The sequence below is a fragment of the Pantherophis guttatus genome, chromosome 3 (assembly GCF_059756535.1).
Source record: "Pantherophis guttatus breed Tessera chromosome 3, ASM5975653v1, whole genome shotgun sequence".
NCBI classification, from domain to species: domain Eukaryota; kingdom Metazoa; phylum Chordata; class Lepidosauria; order Squamata; family Colubridae; genus Pantherophis; species Pantherophis guttatus.
Window position 1 is genome coordinate 1,996,254 of NC_142065.1, and position 23,495 is coordinate 2,019,748.

At 46.1% G+C, this 23,495-nt stretch overlaps 1 protein-coding gene across 1 annotated transcript; it reads right to left on the reverse strand.

Annotated features, from left to right (window-relative positions):
- Positions 1-3,155: 3,155 nt before the first annotated feature.
- LOC117666652 (BPI fold-containing family B member 4-like) lies at positions 3,156-16,169 on the reverse strand. Its single transcript, XM_034419413.3, has 13 exons — positions 15,968-16,169; positions 13,097-13,160; positions 12,184-12,247; positions 11,028-11,119; positions 10,719-10,898; positions 9,129-9,179; positions 8,421-8,441; positions 8,164-8,310; positions 7,543-7,610; positions 5,679-5,721; positions 5,532-5,595; positions 4,724-4,800; positions 3,156-3,362 (listed from the first exon to the last, which is right to left on the reverse strand). The coding sequence occupies exons 1-13, from the start codon at positions 16,153-16,155 to the stop codon at positions 3,339-3,341; spliced, it is 1,083 nt and encodes a 360-aa protein (XP_034275304.3). The 5' UTR covers positions 16,156-16,169; the 3' UTR covers positions 3,156-3,338.
- Positions 16,170-23,495: the final 7,326 nt, after the last annotated feature.

Sequence of the window (23,495 nt, forward strand, 5' to 3'; positions counted from 1 at the left end):
AGGCTGTGAATCTCACTAAAGATTAACCAATAAATAATAATAATAATAATAATAATAACAACTGTGTCAAGGAAGGACGTAAATGGGGCAAAATTCACGTCGCCCCAGTCTCACTTCACAACAGAAATGTTGGGCTCAATTTTGTAGTTGTAAGTCGAGGACTTTACCTGTGCCATTGTGAGATATCAGCAGACAGGTAGTAGGGCTACTACCTGCGTTTGCAGAGATAAAGCCAAACAGCCAAAAAAATTAAAAATTATCCCAAGGACCACATTATGGAGTAAGCGTAGATTAAATGGAGGGATGGTTTTGCATTTGTCTTCATCCTTAGCTAAATGTCCTCCTGTGGAACCCCCCAAAACAGATTTCTAGCTGGCAGGGTCTTTCTTAAATGCTACCTTTCTCTGTGTGGGGAAGAGGGGATCTCATTGTAGTCAGAAGGGAAAGAGACAGTGCCGTAATCCTGTTGGTTGCAAAAATTGCTTTGCAGTAACTGTGAGACCCTACATCTGGACCTGGTTGGAAAAGGGGTTTGGGGCCAATGTTTCTGTTTCACAATAAACCTATTTGCTTTGGGAACTGTTGGAGTCTGTGTGCATTTGGAAATGTTTCCCAGGCGCTCTTGAATTTCCCACAGTGCCTTCCACCGTTGGTAGAAGTTTGGGTAAAGTTTGGTTCAGTACTTTGGGCTCTCGGTCCCAACCATCACAAAGGCTCCAGAGGGGATTAATAAATGGATAAAAAGTAAATGTCAAGGAACATCATCAGCAGATCCCGCTTCCCCCTAGCACTGATGAGGTTACCTAGTTAAGACTAGATTGGATTGGATTGGAGAATAGAATAGAATAATAGAGTAGAGTAGAGTAGAGTAGAGTAGAGTAGAGTAGAGTAGAATAGAATAGAATAGAATAGAATAGAATAGAATAGAATAGAATAGAATAGAATAGAATAGAATAGAATAAGAGAGTAGAGTAGAGTAGAGTAGAGTAGAATAGAATAGAATAGAATAGAATAGAATAGAATAGAATAGAATAGAATAGAATAGAATAGAATAGAATTAATTAGAGTGGAGTGGAGTGGAGTGGAGTGGAGTGGAATGGAATGGAATGGAATGGAATGGAATGGAATGGAATGGAATGGAAGAGTTGGAAGGGACCTTGGAGATCTTCTAGTCCAGCTCAAGCAGGAGACCTTATACCATTTCAGGCAAAAGGTTTTGTCCAATCTCTTCTTAAAAACCTCCATTGATGAAGCACCCACAACATCTGGTGGCAAGTGGTTCCACTGGTTAATTGTTCTTATTCTTAGGAAGTTTCTCCTTAAATCTCTCCTTGCTTCTAGGTTGCTTACATTGTTTATTTAAAAGATTTATAAGGCCAGCTCCCAACCACCATATGATCCACAAAACCAATATTATATTTCCACATCCATTGAGAACAAAATATAAAATAACATCCTTCCTTGGGATAAAACCTCAAGAATGAGCTCCTGAGAAAGGAAGGAAGGAAGGAAGGAGGGAGGGAGGGAGGGAGGGAGGGAAGGAGGGAGGGAAGGAGGGAGGGAGGAGGGAGGGAGGGAGGGAGGAAGGAGGGAGGGAGGGAGGGAGGGAGGGAGGAAGGAGGGAGGGAGGGAGGGAGGGGGGAGGGAGGGAGGAAGGAAGGAGGGAGGGAGGGAGGAAGGGAGGAGGGAGGGAGGAAGGAAGGAAGGAAGGAAGGAAGGAAGGAAGGAAGGAAGGAAGGAAGGAAGGAAGGAAGGAAGGAAGGAAGGAAGGAGACTTGGTCATTTCATGCCTTCTTGAATGTTAATCCAAACCACAAGTCCTTGCCGAGAAGTTGTGAATTTAGAAGAAGACCAAAGACTATTCTTGCTAAACCAACAAAGGATGTTTACCTCCATATTAAGTGACACCTACTCCTTTCTTCCCTGTCCTTTGACCAACCTTGCTTGACGTGTCATTAAGACAACTCATTAGCGTAACTTATTAAGTTCACCCAGCAACCAAAACTTTATGAGTACTTGGAATATCTTCGAAGTTAAATTGAGTCACTTTCATTGTGTTAATCTTCCTTTGTTCAGCTGTGGTGAATTGCAGGACAATGGATCTTTATGTAAAACGTGGAGGAAACTTCAGTAGAGGATGTAAATATTTATTTAGATATATGAAGACTTGAAGTGTATTGAGTGTATTTTCTTACCAAGTTGACTTGCTCATCGGATGGATGGGAAGGTCTTAAAATGGTCCAAATATTACAGCTTTAGTTCGTTTAGTGATCGAAGGTGCTTTTTCCCAAAAACAACTGAACTTTCTTAGTCTTTTCATTTTAAAATGTTTTGCTTCTCATCCAAGAAGCTTCTCCAGCTCTGAAGAAGAAGAAGAAGAACTGAAGAAGCGTCTTGGATGAGAAGCGAAGATTTCAGAGGAAAAAAACCTATATTAGTATAGAATTCCAGAATTAGAAGGGACCTTGGAGGTCTTCTAGTCCAACCCCCTGCCCAGGCAGGAAACCCTACACCACTTCAGACAAATGGTTATCCAACTTCTTCTTTAAAACCTCCAATGTTGAAGCATCCACAACTTCTGGAGACAAGTTGTTCCACTGATGAATTGTTCTGACTGTCAGGAAATTCCTCCTTAGTTCTAGGTTGTTTCTCTCCTTGATCAGTTTCCACCCGTTGCTTCTTGTCCTGCCCTCAGGTGCTTTGGAGAAGAGCTTGACTCGCTCTTCTTTGGGGCAGCCCCTGAGATATTGGAAGACTCCTATCCTGTCCACCCCTAGTCCTCCTTTTCATTAAAATAACAGAGTAGAATAACAGAGTTGGAAGGGACCTTGGAGGTCTTCTAGTCCAACCCCGTTTAAGCAGGAAACCCTACACCACTTCAGACAAATGGTTATCCAACCTCTTCTTAAAAACTTCCAATGTTGGAGCATTCACAACTTCTGGAGGCGAGTAGTTCCACTGGTTAATTGTTCTCACAGTCAGGAAATTCCTCCTTAATTCTAAATTGCTATTAGAAGACTCTGAGACATTTCAAGTGGGGAAAAAAACTGTTGAACCCCCGCCCCCCAAGTACGTATTAATTAACTCACCCACCAGAGGTGAGGCTTTAAATACCCACTTAGTGCCCAGATCTATTCTCTTTTTTAGAAAGAGGGGAGCATTCAGGTTGCCCTGAAAAAGCAACTTCTTTATTAGAAGAATTGCATGGATAAAGAAACAGTTGGACTCAAGTCAGAAGCATCAAACAAGGAAACACATCCTCCTTTGTTTGTCCCTGTTGGTCCAGCTTTCTCCCTCTTGCTCCGAAGAAGACCTCTGTGCAGGATTGGTCCTCTGGTTCAGATACACAGGAGAAGACCGTGCTGAGCAAGGAAAGAGAAAGGGAGAGGAATCAACAGAAGGGTGGGAGCCATAAAAAACCAACATGGCGGCCAGGACACTGTGATAGAAACTTAGCTGGGAGCTCATGAGAATCCCATTCCAAAAAAACCCAGGTTCTCCTTTGATCCCTTCTCACAGTTGCTGGAAAGCCATGGTTATCTTCTCAGGGTGGTCTGGAGGTTTTGACCACATCTTGGAACTGTGATGGGGAACCTATGGCATGCGTGCCAGAGGTGACACGTAGAGCCCTCTCTGTGGGCACGTGCTCTGTTGCCGTAGCTCAGCCAGCTGGTCGTCGGGTTTCCAGTGCTCTGGCGCACGTGTGAGTACATGTATGCATGTGCCTTCCGGTTTGGGCACCCTGTGCCTAAAAGGTTTGCCATCACTGTCTTGGAGACACACCTGATTTTTTCTTTCTTTCTGGGCATATCCTTATCACAACCAAACAACCAGAACATCTGTTCTTCCCTTAAACCAGAGGTGTCCAACCTTGGTCCCTTTAAAACCTGTCGACTTCAACTCCCAGAATTCCCCAGCCAGCTAAGAATTCTGGGAGTTGAAGTCCACAGATCATCAAACGGGCAAGGTTGCACACCCAGCTTTAAAATACTTCCAAGATGGATCAGGTTAGCCATGTTGTGTCCTACCAACTTCACTTTTTTTCTCTTTTTTTGCAAATATTGTATGCGTTCACTTCTGCTCCTCAGTTGAATTCATTTTATCCACATGCAGATCAGAGGTGGGTTTCAGCAGGTTCTGACCAGTTCTGGAGAACCGGTAGCGGAAATTTTGAGTAGTTCGGAGAACTGGTAGTAAAAATTCTGACTGGCCCCCCCCCACCATCTATTCTCTGCCTCCCAAGTCCTAGCTAATCAGGAGGAAATGGGGATTTTGTAGTAACCTTCCCCTGGATTGGGGAGGGAATGGAGATTTTACAGTATCCTTCCCCTGCCAGGCCCACCAAGCCACACCCACAGAACCGGTAGTAAAAAAATTTGAAACCCACCACTGACGCAGATTCCCTAACTTTTCCAAACAAGCAATTGTCTCTCTTCTTTTACCTAATATACATCTTTCTTTTTTTAACAAATACTATATTTTAATGCATCTTGGAGAGTTCATTTAGTATGCTTTTGAACAGGTTTTTCATATAGAGGCAGTCTTATGAACAATGGGCGTTCCCAAAAGTAATTATGGATCCAGTTCTGGAGGTACCACGGCCGCCCCTCCCTTCCCCCACTCACGTGGCTTTATTTGGGTGCCCCACAACCAGCCTTTTTGTAGCTAGAACTAAATTCACGCCCAAGGAAAGTGAGCATCTTAGGACCTGCTTAGAACTTACCTCAATAAATTGGATTAAAACCTTATCCAATATAACAGTCATGACGGGAGGCAGAGGGATTGCGGCACTGAGCAATGCTGGGAGGAAAAATGATGAGTCAGAAGACTGAGAGGAAGAGAGGCAACTGCTGAACACAACATCCACACCAGGGACCCCACAGGTCCCCTCCTCCTCCTCCTCCTCCTCCTCTCTGCAAACCCCACTCCCTTCTAGCACTAATGAGGTTACCTAGTTGGGTCATGAAATATCTGCAAGAAAATATCCAAACTCATAGAGCACCAAGGAGTTGTCATCTATTTCTCCTACTCCTACTGCTACTGCTACTCCTACACTGTGCCAATCACCCTCCCTTCTAATGCTGAGCACCAGAGACCCCACAGTTCCACTCCTCCTCCTCCTCCTCCTCCTCCTGTTCCTCCTCTTCCTCCTCCTCCTCCTCCTCCTCCTCCTCGCCAATCGCCCTCCCTTCTAGAATTGATGATGTTCCCTAGGTAGGTCATGAAACATCTGCAAGAAAACTTCCAAGCTCAGAGAACACAACAGTCCTCCCCCTCTTCCTCCTCCTCCTCCTCCTCCTCCTCCTCCTCCTCCTCCTCCTTGCCGATTGCCCTCCCTTCTAGAATTGATGATGTTCCCTATCTGGGTCATGAGACGTCTACCAGAAAACTATCCAGCTCAGAGAGCCCATAGAAAATTGTGTCCTCCAAATTTGACCCTTTTGCCATCAGATCTTGACAATGCCCAGAGTGCAAACAGGACCCCGGGGGTCTCACCTCAGCCCCAGCCCTGATTCTGCAGAATATCTTACCGTTGATGGAAACCAAAAAGGTTTCGCCCATCAGGTGGCCACAGAGAGGTTCAATGCTGCTGACCTGAAAGCGGAAGATAAAAGGACGTCAGCAGAAATCTTGGGCCAAAAGAGAACGGATGAATATTGCAAGAGAAATCCACTTACATCCGTAATGCCCAAAGCTGAAGAAATCAACGCCACGTTATGGCTGGAAGGCAGAAACGAGAATTTACTCAACTTCAAAGAAAGTCACAAAATTTCCTCTTAAACTTTTTGGCCATACTGTGTAGAAAATCCGTTTTTTAAGATGAATGAGACTGTTGAATAGATCAATTGAGACATAAGGAAAACGACCGAGCAGTTCACAGGGTCCATGGTAAATTTTATCGGGAGGTTTCCGTGGCAACCCCTCAATCTCGAGATGCAGATGTTTCTTCTAATTAAGAGCATCCTTCTTTGTAAATAGCAAGGTTGCTCAACAATTGAAGGAAGTAACCTGAGATCTATTGAGATATTATTAGGCAGAGCCAACTTGGTCTAGTAGCATCAGGGTAGAAAGTGGGAGACCATGAGTTCTAGTCCTGCCCTAGCCATGAAAGCTAGCTAGTGACTTTGGGCCAATCACCAGGAGATGGTAAGTTCTAGTCCCGCCTTAGGTACAAAAGCTGAACGGGTGACTTTGGGCCAATCACTAGGAGACAATGAGTCCCACATTGGGCATGAAAGCTGGATGGGTGACTTTGGGCCAATCACTAGGAGACAATGAGTCCCACATTGGGCATGAAAGCTGGATGGGTGACTTTGGGCCAATCACCCAGAGATTGGTAGTTCTAATCCCGCCTTGGGCACGAAATCCAGCTGGGTAACATTGGACCAGCCATTCTATCTCAGCCCAACCCATCTCACAGGATTGGGGAAAATAGGAGAAGGAAATACCTCGTCTTGAGCTTTTTGTAAAAATAATAAAGATGAGATATGAATACAAATAAATAAACATGAATATGTACACACACATCTTTTTTTTTTCCTTACTTTTCTGAAATGGATAAATATGAGTGAATCCTTTGGTCTGTAGGAGCCCCTCCCCCATTATGTTCTGGAGGGAAATTCCTCCAGTGCACACTGAATAAATAATAACTGCAATCAATCTGGATTATCGGTTTTGGGGGGCCTTGTGTTTGATTCTATCAGAATAGAGCTGGAAGGGACCTTGGAGGTCTTCTAGTCCAACCCCCTGCTCAAACAGGATACTCTATACTATTTCAGACAAATGGTTGTCCAATCTCTTCTTGAAAACCTCCAGTGATGGAGCACCCACAACTTCTGGTGGCAAGCAGTTCCACTGGTTAATTGTCCTCACTGTCAGGAAGTTTCGCCTTAATTCCATGTTTCTTCTTTCCTTGACTGGAGAATAATTTGACACACACACCCTCTCCCTCTACTAAGGCTTTATAAAGAGGTACTAATACTTCACCTGATTTTGATTCTAAGCTTCTGTTTATACAAATTCCACAATATCATCCTAATAGTGACCTTCCTTTCACAGAGATCAGTTAATTAGGAGGCTCAGGATGGGATTTTGATCCAGGTCAAACGGAGGAAGCTCCATCTAACAATGGCTTCCTACAGCACCTTGACTGAGCTAAAATAAGGGCCGGAAGTTTGAGCTTAACCTTTTTTGAGGCAACCAACCTACCACATTAATCCATCTTGGTTTAGAAATGGCCTGTGACAAGAAGAGGGCCATCAAGGGCGGCCCACAGGATGTGATCCAACAAGTCAAAATGGAGACGATGCAAGACCATGAAAAGCGAACAGACCATCAATTGCACCACTGCCATGTTGAACTTTTGGACCATCACAGTGGACATTCCTGACAGCCATCATTGTGTCAACACGGGGGCAAAGGGGCATCCTATAGTATGCAAACCCAGCTGGTGCTTCCCAAGGCAGGTGGCCAACAGATCTTCTTCATAATGAAGATCCCACAGAGCAATGGAGATCTGGTAAGAAGAGAAGCAGGTCTCACCTTGAGATGGACAAGGAAGTATATAGATAGCCTTTGGTCACTGAGAAGGTCGCGCTCAGGCTGAGGCTCTGCAGATGGACAATGGAGAGAGGAGAGATCCATTAGATCAGGGTGTCCAACCTTGGCCATCTTAAAGACTTCTGGACACCAACTATAATTGATTTAAACCAGGGATGTCCAACCTTGGCAATTTTAAGATTTGTGGACTTCAACTCACAGAACTTAAGAGCATCTAAACTAGGGTTGTCCAACCTTGACCACTTGAAGACATGTGGACTTCAATTCTCAGAATTGAAGAACATCTAAATTGGGGGTGTCCAACCCTGGCAATTTGAAGACTTGTGAACTTCAACTTCCAGAATTGAACAGGATCCAAGCCAGGGATGTCCAACCTTGGCAATTTGAAGACTTGTGGACTTCAGAATTGAAGACAATCTAAACCAGGGGTGTCCAACCTTGGCAACTTCAAGACTTGTGAAGTCCACAAGTCTTCAAGTTGCCAAGATTGGAGAACCCTGCATTAGACAACCATTGCTAGAACATCTCCTAAAGGTCAACGGTCATCCTGGGAAGCCAACCTGAGACTTTTGGGGCTCATTGGAGATGGTGGGGTTGACTGACCGTTTGCAGAATGACTATGGAAGTTCTTGAGCCATCAGAGTTCTTGACGAAGAACTCTATTTGGGCCGAAACCTTGACGATGGCAAAACCGTTTCCAAGCTGAAGCACGGGACTTTGCAAGAGGCTGATCCGGAAGTACAGGATGGCCTGGGGGGAAAAATGGTGGTGAGAAGGAAAACACGTGGAGGGAGGGAAGCCCAAAATATGATCCCAAACGAACCATGTTCTGGGCAGAGTCCTGCAGGGACGTTACCTACCGAGGAGATGAAGGGAGGTGGCTGTAAAGAAAGAGAAGGAAAATCTCAGTACAGCATTCGGAGGAAGGAAACATACAATAACAGAGATGGAAGGGGCCTTGGAGGTCTTCTAACCAACCCCCTGCTTGAGCAGGAGATCCTAAATCATTTCAGACAAGTGTCTCTCCAGTCTCTTCTCGAAAGCTTCTGGTGATGGAGCACCCATAACGTCTGAAGGCAAGTTGTTCCACTGGTTAATTGTTCTAACTATCAGGAGGTTTCTCCTTATTTCCAGGTTGAATCTCTCCTTGTTCAGTTTCCATCCATTGTTCCTTGACTGGCCTTCAGGTGATTTGAAAAATAGCTTGATCCCCTTCCTCCTCTCTGGGGCAGCCCCTCAAATATTGGAAGATGCTCTCCTGTCTCCCCTGGTCCTTCTCTTCACTAGACCAGCCAGGCCCAGTCCCTGCAATGGTTCATCGTATGTTTTAGCCTCCAGTCTCCTCATCATCCTGGTTGCTCTTCTCTGCACTCTTTCTAGAGCCTCAATATTTTTTCTTATATCATGGTGATCTCAAACTGACTAGTGCAATATAATGCAATACTAACACTTCCCGTGATTTGCATTTCTCTGTAATGTTCTCTCTTTGTGCTGAAATTCTCTTGTTCCTTTCTTAAGCCTGGTTATCAGAAAAGTTTGGTAAGAAAATATTTCTGAGTCATACTTACATCTGGTATCAGAGCTAAGATAGCGGCTCGCAGTTCATCAGCTCTAGAAAACTGAGGAAGGCAAGGAGGGAGGGAGGGAGGGAGAGGCAGAGAGGAAAGAAGGGAGGGAGAGAGGGAGGAAGCAAGGAAGGGAGGGGAAGAGAGGGAGGGAGGGAGGGAGGGAGGAGAGGAAGGAGAGAAGGAAAGGATTAATGATTTGAATACCTGCATCCTCAGTATGTATATTCAGCATTCAGCTGTATTAAGCATCATACAGAATTAATACAGCAAGTTTCTACTACATAATGTATCTCTGTGCTGCAAATTGGAGAGCAAAGGTGGGGAAAGTCAAAACTTAAATATTTTATCTATATTATTTTTAGGGGTGGCTTCTTTTTTTCTTCTTCTTCTTTTTTCCTTTTCCTTCTCAATAAATAATAAAGCGGAGACGTTGGCATTAAGCTCAGAAATGTCCACATTTTTATATCCTGAGAGCCCTCCGACATACTCTGCCTAGGATCCTTTACTATCGTTAGGTGGAGCTCTTCTTTTGCTTTCCTGCAAAAGGCCCCAAGTGCCTTTGTTTCTCTTTTAAGCCTTATGGGAGGGGCCAATCATCTCCAGGCCTTACTCCCAAGTCATCCCTTTTGCTTTAGTTGCTCTTGCCTTCTGGCAGCTCTACACATGCGCGCACTAGGAACAGGCTCCTCCTGTTCCTCTGCCTCCCTGCTGTCCGACTCTGGAGGCTCCGGAGTCTACGCATCACTCCCCGATGGCCCTAGCCCCATCTCTGAATTCCTGGGGAAGGCCCAAATGACGCAGAGCCCTCGTCTGGGCCTTCCCCAGACTCCGGGACTGGCCCATGTTCCTCCCCAGAGTCCTCACTGTCCAACTCTGCTGACAGCTCTGCAGGCTGCTGGCGGACCACAACAGAATAGCCTCCAAGTGGAAAATTCCAGATCTGTTGGGACCCAGCCTTAGCAGAAGCAAGAAACAGACTCCTGGTCATGAAAAAACCCCTCTTTATTTCCCACTTGTGAATTAATGGCATTCACCCACCAAAAAGTCCAAGCAAGAGTCCTTCAAGGAGTTAACTGCAGTAACAAGCCTCATCAGTTCCTTGCGATAATTGCAAGCCGAAAAGCTGCAAATTAAGTTCTGGCAAGCAGTCTCTGTGGCACGAAACACGATGAGCCAAATCTCCAGAAATACGAACGGTTGTCTCCTACGACCACCACTCCCTTTTCCTTCTATTTATTCCGCTGCCAGGGAGGGGCCATTCAGCGTTCACCTGTGCTTTGCTTCCTGACTTGATTCCTTGTCCTCAGTTGTTCTCCCCTCCTAACTGCTCTGTGCATACGTGCATCTGGCACAGGCCCCAGCTATTCTTCCTCCTCACTCATCTCAGCCTCTAAAGGCCGCTGCCTCTCCGGTGGCTGGGAAATGTCAGATGGCCCTGGTTCTATGTCTGTGTCCGATGCAGAGCATCCATCAGAGCCTTCCCCAGGCTCCAGAGCTGGCCCAAGTTCCTCCCCAACCTCCTCATCGTCCGAGTCTGCCACCAGCTCCACTGGCAGCTGGCGGGCCACAACAAGATCTGTGTTTCCTTACCACGCTGGGCGTGCAGCTGAACTCCTGAGGTTGTATCCTGAGGACCACCGAAAGGAAGATGTTGAGTACGGCAGCATGGACACACTGGCAATAACGATATTTCTCCAGCGGGGGCAGGATTATATCTGGGGCCGAATCGGGGATGGAGAGGAGACCTTGGCCCCCGATGTCAAAGTCAACCTAGGAAGAAGCCAGAGGAGACCCTCCCCAGCATCAAGAACAGAGCATGGGAGGCTCGGGTCACATGAGAGACCCCACCCAAAGCCAAGGGGTTTCTTTGGAGGGGGAGGTGCTACTTAGGATACTTACAAAGAGATGTAACCAGAGGATGCTATCGATTGTATTAGGCAAGCTGGCCAGTTGACACCTCAGGCTCCCAAAGGGCTCAAAGGGGATGACCACTGTGGGGAAAATCAAAGGCCCGTAGAAGAGAATTTAATTAATTTAATTTAATTAATTCACTTTATATGCTATTTTTTTTTAATTTGATTTATATGCCACCCTTCTCCGGAGACTCAGGGCGGCTTACAAGGCGCTAAGCAATAGCCTTCATACTTTTGTATATTTTATACAAAGTCAGCTTATTGCCCCCACAATCTGGGTCCTCATTTTACCCACCTTAGAAAGGATGGAAGGCTGAGTCAACCTTGAGCCTGGGGGGATTTGAACTTGCAGTAATTGCAAGCAGCTGGTGTTAATCACAATGCTTTTAGTCTGCTGAGCCACCAGAGCTCATTTGTTCAGCAATTGTTTGAAGTTTATTTATTTATTTATTTATTGGTTCGATTTATATGCCGCCCTTCTCCGGAGACTCAGGGCGGCTTACAATGCGTTAAGCAATAGCCTTCATCCTTTTGTATATTTATACAAAGTCAGCTTATTGCCCCCACAAACTGGGTCCTCAATTTACCTACCTTAGAAAGGATGGAAGGCTGAGTCGACCTTGAGCCTGGGGAGATTCGAACTTGCAGTAATTGCAGGCAGCTGATGTAAGTGGATGCATGTTGGTTGCTTGGGATTATTCCCCCAGGAATATGTCTAGCTCAGCCACCAGAATATAAAATGAGTGCAAATCCCACTCCCTTCTACCCCTGAGGATGTTACCTAGTTGGGTCATGAAATGGCTGCAAGAAAACCACCGAGCTCTGAGAGCACCCAGGACCCCACAGTTCTCCTCCTCCTCCTCCTCCTGGTACTGATGATGTTACCTAGTTGTCTAAAGGGAGGCTGTTCTTGTTAGAGTTCATAGAATGATTGGGCTGAAAGGAAACTCTGAGATCTTCTAATCCAACCCTCTGTTCAAGACAGGAGCCTTATACCATCCCTTGTCTACCCACCCCACCCCACCAACCACCATCCACAGCCAGCATCTCATCCCTCCCTGACTTAAGGGAAGCAGAAGATATTATACTTCGATGGAACTCAGGGAGAACATCAACGGAGGTGACAGGACATGGAAGCTCACCGTTCATCGTGTCCAACAGCCTATCTCTCACCACATTGATGACAATTTGTAAGATGTTGCAAATCTGCAGGGTGAAGACAGTTGAAGAATCAGAGGTTTGAACGTGACCGTATCACTGAGGAAGCCAAGGGCCTGGAGGTCCAGAGCTCTTTGTCTACTCAATGTTCCCCCTATCAGTGGTCTTCAATGATCAACGTCAGGGGTGTCAAACTCAATTTCATTGAGGGTCGTATCAGGGCTGTGGTTGACCTCGGGGGGGGGGGCTGGGTGGGTGTGGCCAACTGGGTGGGTGTGGCCAATTGGGTGGGCTGGGCCAACTTGAAGCCACTCCCCAAACTGTTGGCATGCTTCCTCTTCTCATTGGATAGACTGGGATAAAGCGAAGCGGGCCGGCCCCTTACATTTTCCAGGATGTCCCCGCGGACCAAATCTGACCACATCACGGGCCAAGTTTGACCCGCTGGCCTTGTGTCTGACACCCCTGATCAACAGGATCGGAATGACAGGGAAGACAGAAGAAAGATCCGTGTCCTTCTTGATTCCAAAACGGCTTGTTTTCAATCGGAACAGATCTCAAAAGAAATTCAGAGCAACCAGCAAGAAAAATGTGAAGAAAACGGGTGTGCCAGAATACATCGTTTTGAAGAAATTAGAATGATAAAGAACCATTTCCATATCCAGCTCCTCGTGTTCTCCTCATAACTAGTCCCTTGGCCATCTTCAGAGACCTTCTCTGATCTTCTTCCCATTTAACGGAATAATAGAGTTGGAAGGGACCTTGGAGGTCTTCTAGTCCTACCCCATTCCACATGGTGCTGGTTAAGCCAAACCATGATGGTCATTCCTAAACCATATTGATGTTTTTGTCTTTGTTGAGTTTCCTACACTCTTTGCTGTTGGAGGAAGGCCTTACCTGTACGTTGATGTTGCCGATTATTGAGTTCTTGATGATGTTAAGTGCTGTGGGTGTAAGATTCCTGCAAAATAAATGAAAAAGTACAGATAGAAGAGAATATTTTTTAGCCCAGAGTTGAACTATTGTTGAATGGACGTAGCACTGGTGATGTTGCCTAGTTGGGTAATGAAAGATCTGCAAGAGAACAACCAAGCTCAGAGAGCACCAAAGACCCTACAGTCCTTGTCTTCCTCTTCTTCCTCCTCCTCTTCCTCCTCTTTTTCTCTGCTAACTCCACTCACTTCTAGCACTGATAATGTTCCCTAGTTGGTTCATGAAATCTCTGCAAGAAAACAACCACGTCCAGCAAGACCAAGGACCCCACTGTTCTCCTCCTCCTCCTCCTCCTCCCCCTATCCCTCTTCCTTCTCCTCCTAACCTCCCCTCCTCCTCCTCTTCCTCTTCCTCCTCCTCCCCCTATCCCTCTTCCTTCTCCTCCTAACCTCCCCTCCTCCTCTTCCTCCTCCTCCTCCTCCTCCTCCCCTATCCCTCTTCCTTCTCCTCCTAAACTCCCCTCCTCCTCCTCTTCCTCTTCCTCCTCCTCCCCCTATCCCTCTTCCTTCTCCTCCTAACCTCCCCTCCTCCTCTTCCTCCTCCTCCTCCTCCTCCTCCCCTATCCCTCTTCCTTCTCCTCCTAAACTCCCCTCCTCCTCCTCTTCCTCTTCCTCCTCCTCCCCCATCCCTCTTCCTTCTCCTCCTAACCTCCCCTCCTCCTCCTCCTCCTCCTCTACCTCTCTTCCTTCTCCTCCTAACCTCCCCTCCTCCTCCTCCTCCTCCTCCTCCCCTATCTCTCTTCCTTCTCCTCCTAACCTCCCCTCCTCCTCCTCTTCCTCTTCCTCCTCCTCCCCCATCCCTCTTCCTTCTCCTCCTAACCTCCCCTCCTCCTCCTCCTCCTCCTCCCCCATCCCTCTTCCTTCTCCTCCTAACCTCCCCTCCTCCTCCTCCTCCTCCTCCCCTATCTCTCTTCCTTCTCCTCCTAACCTCCCCTCCTCCTCCTCTTCCTCTTCCTCCTCCTCCCCCATCCCTCTTCCTTCTCCTCCTAACCTCCCCTCCTCCTCCTCCTCCTCCTCCTCCCCCATCCCTCTTCCTTCTCCTCCTAACCTCCCCTCCTCCTCCTCCTCCTCCTCCTCCCCTATCTCTCTTCCTTCTCCTCCTAACCTCCCCTCCTCCTCCTCTTCCTCTTCCTCCTCCTCCCCCATCCCTCTTCCTTCTCCTCCTAACCTCCCCTCCTCCTCCTCTTCCTCTTCCTCCTCCTCCCCCTATCCCTCTTCCTTCTCCTCCTAACCTCCCCTCCTCCTCTTCCTCCTCCTCCTCCTCCTCCTCCCCTATCCCTCTTCCTTCTCCTCCTAAACTCCCCTCCTCCTCCTCTTCCTCTTCCTCCTCCTCCCCCTATCCCTCTTCCTTCTCCTCCTAACCTCCCCTCCTCCTCTTCCTCCTCCTCCTCCTCCTCCTCCCCTATCCCTCTTCCTTCTCCTCCTAAACTCCCCTCCTCCTCCTCTTCCTCTTCCTCCTCCTCCCCCATCCCTCTTCCTTCTCCTCCTAACCTCCCCTCCTCCTCCTCCTCCTCCTCCTCTATCTCTCTTCCTTCTCCTCCTAACCTCCCCTCCTCCTCTTCCTCCTCCTCCCCCTATCCCTCTTCTTTCCCCTCCTAACCTCCCCTCCTCCTCCTCTTCCTCTTCCTCCTCTTCCCCTATCCCTCTTCCTTCTCCTCCTAAACTCCCCTCCTCCTCCTCTTCCTCTTCCTCCTCCTCCCCCTATCCCTCTTCCTTCTCCTCCTAACCTCCCCTCCTCCTCTTCCTCCTCCTCCTCCTCCTCCTCCCCTATCCCTCTTCCTTCTCCTCCTAACCTCCCCTCCTCCTCCTCTTCCTCTTCCTCCTCCTCCCCCATCCCTCTTCCTTCTCCTCCTAACCTCCCCTCCTCCTCCTCCTCCTCCTCCCCCATCCCTCTTCCTTCTCCTCCTAACCTCCCCTCCTCCTCCTCCTCCTCCTCCTCCCCTATCTCTCTTCCTTCTCCTCCTAACCTCCCCTCCTCCTCCTCTTCCTCTTCCTCCTCCTCCCCCATCCCTCTTCCTTCTCCTCCTAACCTCCCCTCCTCCTCCTCTTCCTCTTCCTCCTCCTCCCCCTATCCCTCTTCCTTCTCCTCCTAACCTCCCCTCCTCCTCTTCCTCCTCCTCCTCCTCCTCCTCCCCTATCCCTCTTCCTTCTCCTCCTAAACTCCCCTCCTCCTCCTCTTCCTCTTCCTCCTCCTCCCCCTATCCCTCTTCCTTCTCCTCCTAACCTCCCCTCCTCCTCTTCCTCCTCCTCCTCCTCCTCCTCCCCTATCCCTCTTCCTTCTCCTCCTAAACTCCCCTCCTCCTCCTCTTCCTCTTCCTCCTCCTCCCCCATCCCTCTTCCTTCTCCTCCTAACCTCCCCTCCTCCTCCTCTTCCTCTTCCTCCTCCTCCCCCTATCCCTCTTCCTTCTCCTCCTAACCTCCCCTCCTCCTCTTCCTCCTCCTCCCCCTATCCCTCTTCTTTCCCCTCCTAACCTCCCCTCCTCCTCCTCTTCCTCTTCCTCCTCTTCCCCTATCCCTCTTCCTTCTCCTTCTAAACTCCCCTCCTCCTCCTCTTCCTCTCTGCAAACCCCACTCTAGCAGTGAAGATATTCCCTAGTTCATTGATGAAACTCTGCAAGAAAACAACCAACTCCAGCAAAACAGAAGGACACCCTCCTGCCCCACCCCACCCCCCAATTAAACCTCAAAAGAGTCCTGCATACTCCTCCTCTTCTTCTTCTTCTTCTTCTTGTGACATATCCATCATCGGACATCGGCGATCATGTTGAATACTCACACACTGAGAATTTCGATGGTAATATCTCCAAATAAAAGATTACATTCCCGGAAGATCACTCTGAGAGATCCTGCCTGATAATCTATAAGTTCCAATTTGACACTGGATTGAAACTCCACGGAGATTTTGATCAGAGTCGGGATTCCAGCCAACCTAGGAAGTGACACACACAGACAGTAAACGTACATTCTCCATCTCCCAGAATTCCCCTACCAGCATGTGCTTCCTGGATATCTATGGAGATTCTCCATCATCCAGGTCAGGGTTGTCCCAAAAGTACTTTTTCAAAAAAGCAACTGGACTTTTCTTGTTTATTTGTTTTTTTCCCTTGAAAATGTTTTGCTTCTCAGCCAAGAAGCTTCTTCGGTTCTGGAGAAGCACCTTTGGGCTGTGCTGGCTGGGGAATTCTGGGCGTTGAAGTTGTTAAGGTTATTGTTGTTGTGTTACCAACCAGCAGAGTAAATGCCCAAGGAAACGTTGCTGAGAGCGATGAATAAGAGATATGCAAACTGGTTTATCAAAAGCTTACTTTATAGTGGAAAAACAGTCTCATAGTCTTTAAACAAATTCCAAGTCTTTGCCAGTTAAATCAGTTCAGTAGTTACAGATATCTTCTTACCAAACAAACGTTAGTTGGTTAGAATAATAAACTCACTCTGGTTCACAAACCACGATGGTAGCAGATCCATCAAACGATGATAGCACAATGAATAGCACTCCTCACACAATGGTAGCTTATCATCAACTGAATACTTTACAGTACCTTTCTTAAATACGTTTTCAATTTATTACAGTACGACTCAGCATTACAATGAATCAGCAGTAAAACTTTAAAGCCACACAATACATATTCATATTAAAGTCACAGAACACATATATTGCCTGGACAACTTGTTAGGCTCAAACCATATCCTAACATTAGTCCACTCATCTCAATGTAGCTATGTGTGAGACACAAGGAGGTAACAAGTGAAAAACCACATTCACATTGTTAGGTTTTGAAGCAACGGGAGAAAAGAGACCCCTTAAACCAGTGAGAAATCTGATCACTTTGCATTTTCCACCATTCTGTTTTGCCTGCCCTTGAAGTTGCAAAGCATAATTTCTTGAGTGACTCCAAAATTTGGAAAGGTCAACTTTAAAGACAAATTCGTTGTGCGTCCAATCACATTTGACCAATAAGGAATTCTATTCTATTCTATTCTTAATTTCAAGACGTGAATCACGGGCTTTTCGACCTCAGCAGCTTTAATATGGGTAGACATGACATTGGAAAGGTCCTACTCACAGAGAGCCACCAATGCTCAGGCGGATCCCGGTAATCATTTCAGCTCCTCTGAGTCCTGGCACATAGTTCAACTTGTGTGTTGTGAGCACCACGTCCGCAATATTAAGCCTGAAAGAGAGAAGAAGATGAAAGTCAGAGAGATTGAACTGCGAACGTTGGTCTGAAAAGGAAACGAAGGAAGATCTACTTCTGTAGGAGATTCAAACCAGACAGCTGACACCATCTGTACATGGTGGAGCCAACAAGCCCATTGTGGCTTGGCTGAGACATTGATCATGACCTCTTGCTCCCTCCCATTCACTGAACTATAGCATTGTAGGGGGAGTCCATTGGCTTTTCCATATCCAGCCCCTCATGTTCTCCTCATAACTAGCCCCTTGGCCATCTTCAGAGGCCTTCTCGGATCTTCTTCCCATTTAACAGAATAACAGAGTTGGAAGGGACCTTGGAGGTCTTCTAGTCCAACTCCCTGCTCAAGCAGATGACCCTCTATCATTCCGGACAAATGGCTGTCCAACTTATGGAGGCAAGTCCTTCCACTGATTAATTGTTCCCACTTTTAGGAATTGTCTCCTTATTTCTAGGTTGCTTCTCTCTTTGATTTAATTTCCATCCGTTGCTTCTTCTCCTGCCTTCAGGTGCTTTGGAGAATAGCTTGACTCCCTCTTCTTTGGGGCAGTCCCTGAGATATCGGAAGACTGCTATCATGTCTCCCCTAGTCCTTCTCTTCATTAAACTAGACATACCTGCAACCGTTCTTCATATGTTTTAGCCTCCACTTGTGTAAATTAGAATAAAATAGAGCTGGAAGGGACCTTGGAGGTCTTCTAGACCAGCCCCCTGTTCTGGCAGGAGAACCTATACCATTTCAGATAAATGACTGTCTAGTCTCTTCTTAAAAACCTCCAGTGATGGAGCATTCACGGTTTCTGAAGGCAAGCAGTTCCACTAGTTAATTGTCCTCACTGTTAGGAAGTTTCTCCTCAATTCCAGGTGCTTCTCTCCTTGATTAGTTTCCACCCATTGCTTCTTGTCCTGCCTTCAGGTGCTTTGGAGAATAGGTGGACCTCCTCTTCTTTGGGGCAGCCCCTTAGATATTAGAAGACTGTTATCATTTCACCCCTAGTCCTTCTTTTCCTTAAACTAACAAAACAGAATAACAGAGTTGGAAGGGACCTTGGAGGTCTTCTAGTCCAACCCCCTGCTTAGACAGGAAACCCTACACCACTTCAAGCAAATGGTTATCCAGTCTCTTCTTAAAAACTTCCAGTGATGGAGCACCCACAACTTCTGGAGGCAAGATGTTCCACTGAAGAATTGTTCTAATTGACAGGAAATTTCTCCTTAGTTCTAAGTTGCTTCTCTCCTTGATTAATTTCCACCCATGGCTTCTTGTCCTGACCTCTGGTGCTTGACTCCCTCTTCTTTTGGGCAGCCCCTCAAACATTGGAAGACTGCTATCATGCCATGCCTAGTCCTTCTTTTCACTAAACTAGACATACCCAATTCCAGCAACCGTTCTTTATGTTTTAGCCCCCAGTCCCCTAATCCTCTTGGTTGCTCTTCTCTGCACTCTTTCTAGAGTCTCAATATCTTTTTTCTATCATGGTGACCAAAACTGGATCCAGTATTTCAAGTATGGTCTCACTAGTGCAATATAGAGCAGTCCTAACCCGTCCTGTGATTCCTTCCTAAGCTTAACCCAAATGTTCCTCAAAGACTCTTAGTGCAAAACATCTCCAGAAGGTTACCTTCTTGATGGCCACCTACCCATTGATCTTTAACAACCCAAGTAGTCCTGGAAGCTGAATATCTTCAAGGGCAATCTTCTTCAATTGGTTCTGGAGAAGCCCGTCCTTTTTCAGTTGACTGCCCACAACTAGAAGACAATCAGTCCATCCATGAGAAGACATTTCTGATTCTCCATCCTTAAAGCAGGACCTTCTCCTCACTTTCCACATGTAGTAAATACCCAGGGCAAAGGCAAACTATCTTTGTGGTTGAAAGCCATATCTGGTATAGCTTCACAAGATGGGGAAGTCCCATGGGGAAGATAGCTAGGAGATAGGGCAGAATGAGCCACCACCTTGGAGGGGAGATGAGAGGATGGAAATGTAATAAATAAATAAATAAATAAAAATGAATCATAAATAAATTCCCTCTTTGAGGGAGAGGGATGTTTTAAAAATACAGGTGGTCCTTGGGTTACAGCCATTCTTTTAGTGGTCAAAAGTCCCTTTTTTCCGTGCTGTTCAAACGGTCACTAAACAAACCGTCATAAATTGAGAACTACTTGCAACGCATAGATTTTAAACCAGAAATGTTTTTGTTAAGTATAAGACCAGAAAATTATGACAAAGGGACTATATACTTAATGTTATATGTATTGACAGCTGCGAGAATCGTTTTTGCACAATACTGGAAAAATGAGAACACCCCACCAGATGAAAATATTGGACTGTGCAGAGATGGATAGATTGACATTGAAAATAAAAGATAAAGGAGACACAGAATACTATTTAACATGGAATAGGTTTTGTCAATGGTTAGAGATAAGAGGTAGAAATTAGATGAAGAAAGAGTATTGTTAAGTTTAAGTAAAACATGAATGTTATCTATAATTATATGTATGCCAATATATTTAATGGGAACATAAATAAGCGAATATAATTATAAATATGATTAGAATTATTTTGTTATATTATTATTGCTCTCAGTATATGTGTTATATTTTTTTCTTTCTTCCCTTTTTGTAAAATGGTATGCCCGGAAAATACACTGTATTCAAAATACTTATATATAAATAAAAAACTTGACTTTTTTTTAAAAAATTCCTTTTTTCAGTGCTGTTCAAACGGTCACTAAACGAACCGTCGTAAATTGAAAATGACCTGTATTTCTGACATGGTCACCTGCCATGGAATGACTTAAGAAACATGTTCCTAGTCAAAGAAACAATGATAATTTGGAGTAAATATTTTGGGCATAGTATTGATTTGAGCAATTGGCAGATTCTCTGGTAAAAAAAATTAAAAATTAAAAATTAAATATATATATAAGATCTTTTATAGGTGGCACCTCCCCCCACAAGATTAGCATGAATCAATAAGGGAAATTCCTTGGCATGTTGGAAGTGTGAGGTGGCTCCGGGGAACTTCTATCATATGCGGTGGGAATGCCCAAAGACAAAGAAATATTTGAATCTGATAAAGAGTTGGTTGGAAGAAATTTTGTTAATAAACATAGAAGTCAAACTGGAATTTTTCCTTTTGGGAATGACAGAGGGCAAATACAAGAAAGACATAAATTATCTACTACTGCGTATACTTAAAGTGGCACAGATAGCCTTTGCGCAGCAATGGAAAGAGAAAGATACCCCAACTGAAGAGGAAATACTACTAAAAATTTTCAACTGCGCAGAAATGAATAGACTCACCTTGGAACTCAAGGATAAAAGCAAAACATTGTACTATAAAATCTGGGTAAAATTCTATGAATGGTTAGATAAAAGGAGGATAGCCGAGACAAATGTGTAGTGTTAGACTAGAATTATGTACGTTATTATGTACGTTATGTATGTATGTGAATGGTATAGATAGGTATATGGAGGTATAGATATGTATAATTGTATAGGAATAAGGTATAAATTACTATTATTATATTATGTTTAAATAACGTATAAGTTTTTATTATATTACCATTAGTATATTATGTATTAGTTTAAAGTGTTGGAAGATGCTTTGGACCATTGATGTCATACCTATGTCCAATGTTTTTAATTTTGAACTACTAATAAAAAACTTTAAAAAAAGAAAAAAGAAAGAAAGAAACATCTTCCTTTGGAGGAAAATGGCCGAGGGTCTAATTCCTTACCTGATTCATATTCTGCAAAGCTCAGCATGGAGATGAGGCCCACTTTATTTCCTTCTGAAAAGTTGACCAGGGTCCCGAAAAGGACAAGGACCAGAATCTTCCACATCGTCCTGTAGTCACACCTGTCGTTGAAAACCAAAATCACTCCTCCCAACACCATTTTTCTACACCTCCTATGCCAGTGATGGCTAACCTTTTTGCCATCGCGTGCCAGGGGGGCAGGGGAGGGTCATGCGCGCACGTGCCCACGCACATGCATGTGCAACCCCCTCCCCCCACTCCTGGCACATGATGGCCTGGTAGGCCCGTTTTTTTTTTCTTACCTGGTTCCAGATCCTCTCTGTGTATCTGGGAAGGGCGAAAACAGCCTTTCCCACTCCCTTGGAGGCCCTACGGAGGCTGAAAGGGCCCATTTCCCAACTCTCGGTGGGACAGGAAGTGACATTTTTTGCTGTCCCCAGCCTCCAGAACCTCTCTAGGAGTCTCTAGGAGCCTCTCTAGGAGTCTCTAGGAGCCTCTCTAGGAGTCTCTAGGAGCCTCTCTAGGAGTCTCTGGAGGCTGGGGACAGGAAAAAACGTCACTTCCTGTCCCACCGGGAGTCGGGAAATGGGCCCTTTCAGCCTCTGTAGGGCCTCCAAGGAAGTGGGAAAGGCTGTTTTCGCCCTTCCCAGATACACAGAGAGGACCTGGAGCCAGGTAAGAAAGAAAAACGGGCCTTCCCCACCCTGCCCCCAGGCCCTCCAGAGGCAGGAAACAGCCTGTTTCCCTACTTCTGGTGGGCCCAGAAGGCCCGAAAATCAGCTGGCTGGTGCGTGCATGCGCCCCAGAGTTGAGCTGGCGTGCCCACTAATATGGCTCCGCGTGCCACCTGTGGCACGCGTGCCATAGGTTCGCCATCATGGTCCTATGCAGAAAGGAGGCTCCTATTTGGCAGGAAGTGGTAGAGTTGGTTGCCAGACCCCTACAAGGCTACCTCGATTGAAAGAACAAGTCTGGGGGGGGGGGAAATATTTATATCCCAGGGTTGAACTGTGGGGTTGAGGGTGCTCTCTGAGCTCTGTGGCTTTCTTGAAATGCTTTTACAACCCAACTAGTGTCACTGATAGGAAGAACCACTTACGTATAAACAGAGAGCAGACTTCCCACAATCCCCTTGCGAACCGGTAGTAAAGGTAAGTAGAACCCACCCCTGGCGTGCATGTACACCACGGAGCTGATTTTCCAGTTTCCAGCACTCCCGCGTGCCTGCGAAGACCAGCTGGCCGGTGCACCGGAACCCGGAAAAGGAGCAGGCGATTTCTGGCATGCCCGGAGAGATGGCTCTGCGTGCCACTTCCGGCACGCATATGCCATAGGTTCACCATCACTAGTCTAGCCTGTCAGTCAGGGGTGAAATGCTCCCAGTTCGGACAGGATCGCCCGATCTGGTAGCGATGGAGGCGGGTGGTTCAGAGAACCGGTTGCAAAAATCCCTGCCCCCCTCCCATTGCCCAGCTGAGTCGCACAATCATCAGAAGCTTTTTTAAAAAAAAAAAAGGCTGAAAAAACGCTTTTAAAAGTTAAAAAAAAAGCCTCTGATGATCGCCTCTGGCTCAGCTGGGATCATCAGAGGCTTTTTAAAAGCATTTTCTCTACAACAACCTCTTCGGCCGAAGAGGTTATAGAAAAAATGTTTCTAAAAGGAAAAAAAAGCCTCTGTCCATCAGGCAAGTCAGCTGGGATCGTCAGAGGCTTTTAAAAGCATTTTTTTCACAACGTCTTCAGCCGAAGAGGTTGTAGAAAAAATGGGTTTAAAAGTTAAAAAAAAAAAAAAGTTGGCCACGGCTACTCAGTCATATTACCCCCACCACCAAGCCATGCCCACAGAACCGATAGTAACAAATTTTACATTTCAACACTGCTGTCAGTGTATTAAGACCTACCAGAGGTGGGAAATTGTCCTGAGAAATTCCTGGAGCCCCTGCCTAGCGACTGTGTTGATGGACCTTCAGAGCTGAGGGCCGCCTCCTGGTCCTTCTCCCGCTCTCTGAAGCAACCTGGAATTGGCCATCTTTATATGCTGAGCATCTAGCCAAGAATGGGGAAAACCTATGCAAATGTTGGTCTCCTGTGGGTTTTATGAACTCTGGAGGGAGGCTGGGGGGTCAATCACTTCAAAAGATAACCAAGGAATGAACCTTTTCTTGACTAACCGTTTCTTCCCTCAACTCAACCCTAAAGATGGATATCCAACGTTTGTCACCACGGTGATAAACCAGAAACCAGACCCAGAAGTGATAACCATTTGAGTTTTTGGTTCTACATGCAATGCATAAGAAACTACAAAAAGCTCTCAACCTACGTCGACAAGGGGAACCAGGATTTCCA